The sequence below is a fragment of the Protopterus annectens genome, chromosome 1.part0 (genome assembly GCF_019279795.1).
Source record: "Protopterus annectens isolate FY-2018-M chromosome 1.part0, PAN1.0, whole genome shotgun sequence".
NCBI lineage: Eukaryota > Metazoa > Chordata > Ceratodontiformes > Protopteridae > Protopterus > Protopterus annectens.
Window position 1 is genome coordinate 495,931,965 of NC_056725.1, and position 11,901 is coordinate 495,943,865.

Below are 11,901 nucleotides of genomic sequence, written 5' to 3' on the forward strand. Positions count from 1 at the left end.
GAGTCCCAAAGCTATGGTTGGGAGACTGGAACTAGACAGCAGTAGGAGCGGCTATGAGGCCCTGCAGAACTGCAGTGGCAAAGCCTGCCCTGGATTTAGACTAGAGTGGCAGATGATAATGCTTTGTAAAGGTGTGCACTGAACTCCAAGTAGCCGCCTTTAAAATGTCTCTGGTTGGTACTCCCCTCAGAAAGGCTGCTGAGGTGTCTGCAGCTCTGGTGGAATGAGGCCTAATGCCCTTAGGCACTGGCTTGCCATGGTGTAAGTAGGAGAAACGAATGCAGTGGCCTAACTACTTAATAATAGTCTGCTTTGAGATAGACTTTCCTTGTGATCCTGCAGCATATGCCACTAGTAATTGCTCTGTCTTCCTGAAAGCTTTGGTTCTGTCCAAGTAGAATCTAAGCTGTGTATGTCCAAAGAATGCAGAATTCTCTCCCCCTTGTTCTGTGGATTTGGGTAAAAGGTAGGAAGATGGATGGTTAAGCGCCAACACTGGTCACTACTTTAGGCATAAATGTTGGGTTTGTCCTCAGGGAGACCCTGTCTGGGTGAAAAATGATGAAAGGTTCCACAGCCATGAGCGCCTGTAGCTCTGAAACTCATCTTGCAGAAGTAATTGCTAAGAGCAGAGTTGTTTTCCAAGACAAAAACTTCATATCAGCAGTAGCAGCTGGCTCAAAAGGAGGTAGGATGAGCTTTTCCAAGACATAGTTGAGGTCCCATGGAGGTACTGGTAGTCTCCTTGGAGGCCTTACATTTTTGGCTCCTCTGTGGTACTGCCTTAATAAAGGATGACAAAAAAGTGGTGGCTCTGTATTGTAATGAGCCGAAATGGCAGAGGCATGAATTTTAATTGATGAAAAAGATAAGCCTTTGTCCAGCATCTCAGTTAAGTATTGCAAAATCTGAGGAATATTTGGTACCACTGTATCTGTTTCCTTGTGCCTGGTTCCAGGCACAGAATCTCTTCCATTTTCCAGCTTTCTAGTACTAGGCCTTCTGGCTTCCAGAATGACATACATCACAGCATTACTGAGAGGTATTTTTTGTATGACTATATTATCTGCCATGCTGCCAAGTTTAATGTCCTGAGTTGGCTGTGCATGATCTGACTGTTTTGCTGGGACAGTAGTCGAGGTATTTGAGGTAAGGTCCAAGCTGGGTATAGAGATAAGTTCCTTAGTATTGGATACCAGTACTGGCGTGGCCAGTCTGGGGCAATCAGTATCATCTTTGGCTTCTCCTGTCTGACCTTTAGGAGCACCTTGGGGAGGAGAGGCAGTGGAGGAAAGGCATATACTGATAGGTTTTTCCAGCTGAAAGATAGGGCGTCCACTTTCCATGCTTGTCTGTGATAAGTCCTTGTGCAGAATCTTTTTAGTTGGTGATTAAGAGGGGAGGCAAATAGATCTATGTCCGGGCATCCCCATTTCCTTGTTATCATGCTGAAGACTTGTGGATCCAGCTTCCACTCATGGGGATCCGAGGTTTCTGCTTAGTTCGTCTGCCAGAGTATTTTCCTTTCCTGGCAGGAACTGTGCCTGCAGATGTACTTGGTAAGTCAAAGCTGTGTCCCACAAGGTCATGGGTAGTCTGCAAAGGGGGAAAGAATTGCGTGTCCCCCTGCTTGTTTACATACCACATGACCGTGGTGTTTTCTGTCTTTATCAGTAATTGTCCCGGATGAAGTAGGTCATTGAAGGCTGTCAGGGCATTTTGAACAACTAACATCTCTTTTTGATTGATATGTACCTGCATTTGGTTTGAGGGCCATGTGTCCTGAATGCATCTTCCTGCCATGTGGGCTCCCCAGGCATAGTCTGATGCATCCATTGTTAGTGTCTGCCTGGCTGGAGGTAATGTGAATTGCTGTCCCTTGTTCTGGTGACAAGCCTTTGCCCACCATCGAAACTCCTACTGCAGGCAGGGAATGAGAGTAATGACTATTTCCAGGCTGTGGCAATGTTGAGTCCAAACACTTTTAAGGTACCATTGAAGTTTCCTCATATGCAGTCTTGCATATGGAATTAATAGGATGCAGGATGCCATGAAGCCCAAAGCCAGCAGAATTTTTCTTGCAGATAACTGGGCCTTTGTTGCCAACATTTTGAAATAGGTAATCAGTTGTCTTTGTCTGACATGAGATAAGCCATCTGGGCAGTTGTATTCAAGCTTGCACCCAGGAATGTAATCTCTTGTGAGGGTACTAGTTTTTGATTTCTTTTTGTTGACTGTGTACCCTAGGCATGTTAGAAGTCTTTTCACGAACGCCAGATGTTGAAGAAGAATGTCCTTGTTCTCTGCTTGTATGAGACAGTCGTTCAAGTAAGGATATATTTGTATTTCTCTTTGTCTGCAGAATGCAATTGCTGGTGCCAGGTACTTTGTAAAGACCCTGGGCGCAGTAGATAAGCCAAAGGGCAGTGCAGAGAATTGGTAATGCATTGAACCTGCCTTGAATCTTAGGTATCTTCTGCATGATTGTCTGATTGGAACATGCAGGTGTGCCTCTTTTAGGTCTAAAGTCACGAGCCAAGCATTCTTGCCCAGCATGGGCAGAAGCTGCTGCAAAGTCAACATTTTGAATTTTGGAATATCCAGGAAAGTGTTCAGAATAGATAGGTCCAGTATCGGCCTCCAGGCCTTGTCCTTTCTGGGTACCAAGAACAGTCTTGAGTAAAATCCTTGTCCCTGCTCTTGCTCTGGTACTTGTTGAATGGCCCCCATGTCCATGAGGGATGAGACTTGTTTTTGTGCCTCTGCCCATTGTTTTTTTTGGCAGAACTGGCCAGCCGTTTGCCTTTGGCAGAGTATGGAAATGGAACTTGTAGCCTTGTGACACTATGCTTAAAACCCACTTGTCCCGGGTTATGATATGCCAATTTTGAGCAAAACGTGCTAATTTTCCCCCTAAGGGTGCCGCCAGAAGATAAGTGCTTGGTGCAGGAAGGGAGAGGTCATTGAGACTGTTTTCTGTATGTTTGTGATCTGTCTTCTCCAGCTTTGGAGGTAAAAGCACCCCATTGCTTGGCCTGTAAGAACCTTGCGGTTGGGATCTGCCCCTTTGAGGTCTGTCTGACACAGAAAAGGACCAGTTTTTTGTAGGCCAGTGTCTACTAAACCTAGGTGGCTGTACTTGTAAAAATCTTTGACTGTTTGCATAGATTTAGCTTTGTCCTCCATTTTCTTTAACACCTGCCTTAACACCAAACAAAGTATCATGCTGTAATAGGTGCATCTAGTAATTTAACTTTAACATGATCAGGCAGATTTTGTTCCTTCAACCAAGCATGCCTCCTTATTACAGAACCCATAGCTGTGGCCCTGCAGGAGGCCTCCAAAGAATCAAAACCACATTGCAAAGTATGTTTTCAAACTTGTTCTGCTGCATACAATAAATCCTGCATTTCCTTGTTTTCTGCACATGCAGAATTTAACAACATTTTCTGCTTAAGCAATCCCATGACATGTTGCTGATACTTAAGCATATAAAATTTACAGTTTAAGGCCCTTATAGCCAAAGTTGCAGATGTGTAAACCTTCTTTCCCCATCTACCAGTGCCCTTGAATCTCTGTCAGAGGGGGTTGGGTTTTTTGCCATGGAAGCCTTAACTCCCTTTGGACCCTGTGAAATAGTTTCTGAGTCAGCAGCAGGGTTTTTAAAAAGGAAATTTGTGCGAGTCAGGAACCCTGTAATATCTGTCAGGCTTAACAGGAGCTGGGGGTAAGGAGTCAGGAGTCAGACTAGACTCCGAAAACACATCATCTACAATGTCTAACACAGGTGGAATGGCTAGAGGCCTGTGCTGAGGTAGTAAAAGAAAATCCCTGAGCCTCTTTTTAGATTCTGAAAAATATTGGCTCTCCCAGTGGAAATGCTCCCTCGTGGTATGCAAGGTTTCCCCAAAGGAATAGTCCTCAGGAGGAGATGCTGAAGGAACAGATTCTTCAGCATCAGAATCCTCATGGGGGAAGACAATATTCCTGATCAGAAGAGGAATCAGAAGAAATAGAAACCTGATCTGAAGATTCATAGTCAGTGTCTTGCCTAGGCCTCTTATCAGGAGGTGGATGGGAACCCCTGATCAAGGTAATCAAGTCTTCTGCCATTTTGAGCATCTGTTTTTTGGGCATAGAGGCCTGTCTATGTGGCTCTTGAGTTTGTTTCCTTGCTTTAGAAGGTGCTTTAGTCTTTGCCGAGAACCGGCGAACCAGCGACTGACTTAGGAGAAACTTTGTCGTCGATTTTGGGCCTTGGTTGTTTTTCTCTATCCTTTTCTTTGCGTTTTTTGTAAACTCCGGTAGTCGGATGGCTATCCGATGACATTTCAGGATAATTAAACTGGCGTCCAAAATAGTTTAAAGCAAAATCATACCGATGCTTAATAGTGTGTTGGTTAAATATAGCACAAAACTGACAAACAGTAACGTTGTGATCAGGGCCTAGGCAAGGAATACAGTAAGAATGAAAATCCTTATGAGGTATTTGCCTACCACAAGAAATACAACTATTAACTTTTTCTGACATCGGTCTGGAGCAAGAAAAAAGTTTCCCCAATGGGGTACTTAGCTTTATTGAAGACTTCGGATCTGAAACTCAAACACGAAAAATCTCAGGAGTCGGCCGACCGGCACCCGCGAACTGCTTCTGCTTCGGGCACCGCGCGGCAAGAAAGACTGAAAAAAATGGCGTCGGCTGCTTCTTTTATACCCCTGACGACCTGACGTCAGGGAAGGGGCGACAGCGGCCGACGCAGGACTCAAGACTTTGGAATTCAGGCCAGCTGAGGGTAACCTGCCAGCAGGATTACCCAAATGTAATGACTGCAACAGTGAAACACGAAGAACATCAACGCTACCGACGTACCACCGCGGACTGCTCCCACTGTTAACATATACATTTAAATAGTTACAATAGTGCATGTACATTTCTGTTCTCTTCCAGGAGGGCACATTGGATACATTTTAAGCACAAGCACTTTACAAAAAAATAAGTTATGTACTCACCATAACGTTCCATGTGTGTTGTCCATCTCGTCCCTTATTCTCACAGTTGGGGGTCTGATCCAATCCATCTGATCAGTCTTGGCCTATTTCCTAGCTGGAGGACTTTAACCAAGCTCCTGGGCTCATACCCTTACCATGATGCACCTGGATACTACCTCAGATCTTGTTTGCCCCCTTTTAAATTACATAATCATATGGAAATTCCTTACAAGAAGGCAAGAACTCAAGAAATGCAGACATAATCAGCAAAAAAGGCTTACATTCATAAGGTTCTTCAAAGACTAATTTCTAGTTCTACCAAAGGAAGGAAGGAGGTTGGGGGAGGGATGTGAGAATAAGAGACAAGATGGACAACACACATGGAACGTTATGGTGAGTACATAACTTCTTTATGTGATGTTGTCAATCTCATCCTAATTCTCACAGTTGGGGACATCTTCCCAAGCAACCTGACTCTTGGGTGGCTCATGGAAGAACAGTCTTCAGAACCATAGAACCAAAGACTACTATACTCCTGGAGGCCAAATCCACTTTGCAATGAGTGATAAAGGTTTGCGGAGTAGTCCAGGTGACTGCAGCACAGATAGAATCTAATGGAATTCTTGCATGAAATGCTGCAGACGTAGCTATCGATCTTGTAGTGTCAGCCCTTACTGGAAATTGAATTGTTTTTTGTTTGTATCTGTATACAAAAGAAATGCATTGGGATAGCTAGTTTGACAGGGTAACCTTTGAAACTGCAAGGCCTTTCCGGTTATCTGAATATGATATAAATAGTTGGTCAGATTTCCTGAAATCAGAGGTTCTCTGTAAATAAAATCTCAATTGTCGGTGCACTTCAAGCAAATGCAAGATATATTCTCTTTTGTTTTTAAAGTTAGGGAAGAAAACTGGCAGCTCGATAGATTGATTCAAACTTGATTCTGATATGACCTTGGGGAGAAAAGTAGGATTTGTTCGTAAGGATACTCTATCTTTGTGGAAAATGAGGTATGGGGGCTTAATAGATAGAGTTTGCAACTCTGAGTCCCTCCTGGCAGATGTAATAGCTATTAGAAATAAAGTTTTCCATGTCAAGAATTTGAGATCTGAAGTCGCTTAAGGTTCAAAGGGTGTGGAGACCAGGTTAGTAAGAATAAGATTAAGGTCCTACGGTGGAGTAGGGGTTCATGTAAGGGGATCTTAATAACAGGGGATCTTAATAACAGAACACCCTTTAAAAATGCTTTGCAAAGTCTGTGTTGCATAATAGGACAGTCATTTAGGCCTAAATGAAAATTAAAAATTGCAGCTAAGGAAACTCTGATAGTGGACACTGCTGCACCATCATGGAATAGTTCTGAGAGAAAGTCCAAGACAAAATTTACTGGTGCAGAAAAGGGGTCTATCTGATGATTTTCAGCCCAAATAGCAAATCTTTTCCACTTGGTGGTATAAATTCTTCATGTGGAGGACTTGAGAGAAGATAGCAGAATTTTCTTCACCGGAGAAGACAAAAGGGGAAACCTGGCATTTAAGGGAATTGGAACAGTCAAAGCTGTCAATCTGAGGTTCAGAATTTTGGGATGAGCCATTGCAGACAGGTGTGTCAGCAGGTCCAGAGCTGGATCCAGAATCCATGGTTCTTCCAGAAGATGAGGCTGTAGGAAGGGGAACCAAATTTGCTGAGGCCAATGAGGGGCAATGAGGATTATAGTAGTCTCCAACAAATTTGTCTTATGTAATAATTTGGGGATCAGGGGAAAAGGAGGAAAGGCATACAGTAATCCCAGAGGCCAGTCGTGCAAAAGTGCATCCCTTGATAACTCCCCCTCTGGGGGGAATCGGGACAAACTAGTTGCTGCATTTATCATTGGTTGGGGAAGCAAAGACATTCTCTCACTCTCTAGCCCTCCCTCATAGGTCAACTCTCTATACTGTAACCCTTTGTCCCAGTACACAGATTCCCCTTTTCCTTTAGAATCAGGCACCTCCCTGGCTACTTCCCTCAAGCCTTGTAATGTGGGGTCTGAGAGTTGAGTTTGTCTCAGTTCTCTCTTTGTAACCCTTCCCAACGCCCCCTCCACAGGGAGTCTGGTATCCTCTGACAGCGGTGCCTCAATGTCAGCCTGGGTGCTACTACTCACCTCTCCCCCTGCAGTCACTTGGTCCAAGTGAACATCAGTACCCACCAGCAGCTGTGGCTCACCTTCAGTCTCACTTCTACAGGGTAGCTCCCTCCTTGAAGTAGCCACCTCATCAGTCCTGGCTTCAAGTGTGCAGTCTGTCTGGTCCCTCCTCCAGGCTATCAGACCCACATGCCTGTCTCCAAGCCTGACTGCATGTCACTGCATGCACACAAGGTACAGCATTTTCAAAATCATTCCCTATCAGGACATCTGCAGGAATATCCTCATATACAGCTACTTGCTTGCTTCCTTTTCCAGCCCTTCCAGTCAAGGTGAACCCTAGCTAAAGGCATTTGGAACGGGGTCCCTCCTAAAGCTCTGACTAGAGTAGACTGCCCAAGCAAGTAGTACTCCTCTTTAACTATTGCAAACTTCACAATGGTTAAATCAGAGGCTGTCTCTGTCTTAGCAGTGGCCTGTTTCCCATCTACTAAGATCGGATATAACCTCTTGTGGTAGTTTGGTTCCCTTGTTGGCTCCAGGCAACTTACTGCTGGCATTCTGGCATCCCCACTTGCTGGCTCCCCTACCTTTTCTTCCCCGCCTTGCCTCTGTGGACATCTATATGCTACATGGCCGCACTGGTTACATTTAAAACATTTAACCCTTGATCCTGGCCATGTACCTGAACTAGTGGCTTTCCCTGTTACTGGCGGACTCTGTTAGGGGCGGTTTAGGCTGCCTACTATGGATTCCCTTAGACCCATGTGCAGCACTGGGTTTCTGTTTCCTGTGCAGTTATGCCCTGCTTGCTAGGTATAAGTCTCCCTTTTTCTCCAACTCATTTGCAGTGTTGCATTCTCTGTCAACCATATTCTCGTGTCCTCAGGCAAAGTGCTAAGGCCTTGTTCCCTCACCAAAAGGTCTGCCAGCCCTTCAAAAGTGGTGACCTGGCTCCCGCTCATCCACCTATGAAAATAAGTGCTTAACTCAGCAATATCATCACACACACTCATCTGCATTGCGTCTATACTCACAAAACACTTTTATAAGCTACAGGTGTTAACTTAAAACACTATAATAAACATTTTTTTTAACTGTATTATAATTTAAGCAATCAGTATCAGACAATTTATAAACAGCAGTTACAGCTTAACCCTGGAGTAAGGGAATCAGGAACTATACCCAGAGCCCTTGGTCAACATTATACCATTTACAAACCCTTTCAAATATATGAATAAAACTATCAAAATGTTCACCCTCTGTAAACTGTGGAAGAAATTTACCGACCTTTATTGCTTCTGGGGTTCGGTTATTCTCTTCCCCATTACCTCCATGACTCTGGCGAAGTCAGCATCTCCTTTTCATGTTGCCTCTGCCTCTCATTTTCTTCAGCCTCCAAATGCCACAGTCTCTCTGCTGACTATTTCCAACCATTTGGCCTCCAGTTTAAGTCTCTAACTCCAGATCCTCTGAGGCAAAGCTGAACTGTCCATTTTCTGAGAGTTGTACATCCCCAAGGCCAGTCTGGTTTTCTTCCTGGTTGCTGGCTTGTGACGCAGCTGTGACTAAGGCTGCAACCATTTCAGCTTTAGTCAGGTTGGCATGCACCATGTCCTTTGGCTTGGCACATCTCAGCCAACTGGTTACTTGTCAGCTTGCCATAATCCTCTGCTGACATCCTTGACTGCTCTTCCTCACTAACTAAGCGAACAAAAAATAAATAAAACTACTGTGATATGAAACTCTGAATGTCTACTGTGTGGCTGCTTGAGAGTACAACCACCTTCTTTAGTGAGCAGTGTTTAAAGGCTACAGGAGTTCAATATCCACACAACTGAATCCCAGTATGTGATGTGATCCCACCACTACCAGCCCACTGCCCACCAAATGTGATAACCCACCTCTGCCAACCAGTAATCAAGGAGCCTCAATCCTCACCACTGGCAGCTGTCTGCATCAAGTGCAATTTCCCTTAAAAGCACATAGAGACCATAGTCACCCCGGGGCTGGTTTCTCCCTCTTTCTCCAGATACCCAAAAAGACTTCCCACTGGCACAGCTACATAATTGATATCTCAGCTGAGTGACCAAGCCAAGTCCTCCAGCACCCTCTCCGTCCAACCAGTGCTTTGTGTCCCTGCCCAAGTAACTGACGCACACATTCTAAGGTTTAATTTACATACACACACACACACACATATTTGGGAGAGGGTGGCATAGGTTTACTAGCTATCCCCCTTCTGCCCAGACTATAAGGTAGTTTTCACTGCCACCAGTCACTCCTTGACAGTTACTGTAAGGCCCTTAACAAAGGGTAACCACTTTTACTGTGCAACATTAACATTAATACAAATGGTAGTTTGACCAAGAGTAAGGCTATTAGGAGTTGCCCACGCAGTGGCATCAAATAAATATGCAAGTACTCTCAAAACTTAAATAGCTCTACAAAGATCAGCTACTATGAAAGGTTTAAATATATTTAATAATAAATAATAAAAGAACAAGACAATACTAAATATATATTCACAGTGACATCAGAGTTCAAAGCCACAGGAAATATTTAAACAACATTGCAAGACAGTCTCAAATAGATAAAGAAAAATATCTGTACTAAGTTTCACTATATTCCTGACTGAATTTCTGAGAATTATACTGTAACCTAAGAACTTACTAATACAGCAAGGCACATATGGTGAATGGATCTTCTAGTTGTTGTCAGGTCCAACACAGGATGCTCTGCCTCACTAAGAGACTTCTCAAAAATATACATCTCATATATTACTGCTGGGCTAGCTTGCAGAATGACATCATTTCTGGTCACTGACTTCTAGTTCGCAAAACCCCCATTGCTGGCAGCTGGTAGCATTTCACATCTATTTGCAAAAATACATACACAAGGGCTTTTGCTCAGTTCTTTGGCAGATGCTGGAAGGCATAAAACAATTGCACTCCTTCATGCTTGAAAAGTAGCAATTAGTTCACTCCAAGGACAATACAGAAATCTTCCTAGTACAGACTTTGTGTTTCTAGCTGCATTGAAAACAGTGGAAATAGTGCATGTGCATATCTGTTCTATATCTGTTCTCTTCCAGCAGAGCACACTGTGGATACATTTTAAGCACAAGCTCTTTACAAAATACCTTTTCTATGCAAACATCTGTACAGAGCACTATACCTTTTCTATGCAAACATCTGTACAGAGCACTATGACATGCAGATAACACAGAGTTCTAATACATGTGTAACACAAGCATCTTATACGACACACAATTTTAATACATTTGTAACATCAGCATCTTGTATAAATTAGCTTGATATTCACAAATGACAATTATTTATAAAGTTCCAACTAGATGTACCTCCTTTCGTCACAGGTGCTGTAAACCTTTCCTTTTCATTTTACAGTGTTCTTCAAAAAGTTGTCAGGATTATAAACCCACCCACAACTCAAACCACCCTACTGCCAAAAACAACAGTATCTTTTTCACCTACCACCAAAACAAGTCCCCAGTAAAGCATATTTTAGCTTATATTTCTTATATCCAATATCCTTACTTCTGCTTTGGAACTACTTTTACTAGATACACATTACCTCTTTAGAACCCTTTGCCACATTCAACTGAAATAACTACATACCCAGATCAGCTCAACATTCTCTATCAAAATTCTTCCCTTAAGCCAATAAAAGACAGAATGGAGCACATTTTGTGGTACCCTTTTAGAATAAGAAACAAGCGAGTCTGGAAAGCCATTAACTATAACTTTCAGTTAAGCAGTCTGTTTCCACATGTGACTTAACCTTCAGTTAAGTAACATGTGGAAAGAGACTCTGACACAGCTGTGTTTTCCAATGTGAAACGCATTGTATGTCCTTCAACATGAAGTTCATTATGAAGTTCATTCTGTGCAGGGAATCCTTGTAGAATGATAATGCATTTTGTACACTTACGTCAATAGAGCAGCCCAACAAAGAACCTCTCTCCAGCGCCTTCTTGATTATTGTGTACAGATCACGTGGTGCCCTCTTTAGATCATACATCTCAGCAACACCACCAGTGAAATCCTCAAATCCCTCTGTTGTACTTCCCCCAGACAGTGCCTCGTAAGATCCATTTAACCTAGATTTAAAAACAAAAAGAAATCATTTAGTTAATAGTGCAGAACTGTCATTCTTCCCAAGTCAATTTTCTGTATAACACTGATCCTAGTCCCCCCCCAGCTGTGTCCGATTTAAAAAAATGTTCTCTGTTATCAGATTAGGAATTACACAATCATTCCTTTATAAAAGAAAATGAGACAGTTTTGAGGAAAAGTCTTACAAAAGCAACTGTTCAGAAGAGATCATTCACATTTGTGCTTTGTATATATGTTACGGGTCTATATTAGATAATCAAACTTTCAAAAGTTTGAATGTCATATGATTGACACCAAATGATCGAATTTTTGAAAGTTCAAACATTTTAATGGAGATCTCTGTACAGCGTGGAATAGGAAGATTTCCCTTTTCTGCACTGTAGTGCAATCTCAGAGCTGGTATATTTAAAGAGCTGGGGGGTGTGGGGGCTGCAGGGGGGCTTGCCCTCCTGCTTAAAATGTTTAGGTAGGTTATTTGTTTATTTTATTTTTTTTTATTAGATATTCAAACTTTTAAGAGTTTGATCATATGGTGTTGACCATATAACAGTCCAACTTTTGAAACTTCGATTATCTAATATAGACCCTATGTAACATTTGTAATAACTTCCTAATAGAAGTTTAGCCCTGATCAACAATATATGTAA

General features: G+C 42.8%; 1 protein-coding gene across 5 annotated transcripts in view; it reads right to left on the reverse strand.

The window, feature by feature from the left end:
- The window catches only part of CAPN11 (calpain 11), a 1,381,576-nt gene that overhangs the window by 715,688 nt on the left and 653,987 nt on the right, over window positions 1-11,901 (reverse strand). For all 5 annotated transcript variants that reach the window (XM_044060753.1, XM_044060742.1, XM_044060725.1 and 2 more), the window contains one exon: window positions 11,070-11,238. In XM_044060753.1, coding sequence (XP_043916688.1) covers window positions 11,070-11,238 — 169 coding nt within the window. The remainder of the gene's footprint in view (window positions 1-11,069; window positions 11,239-11,901) is intronic.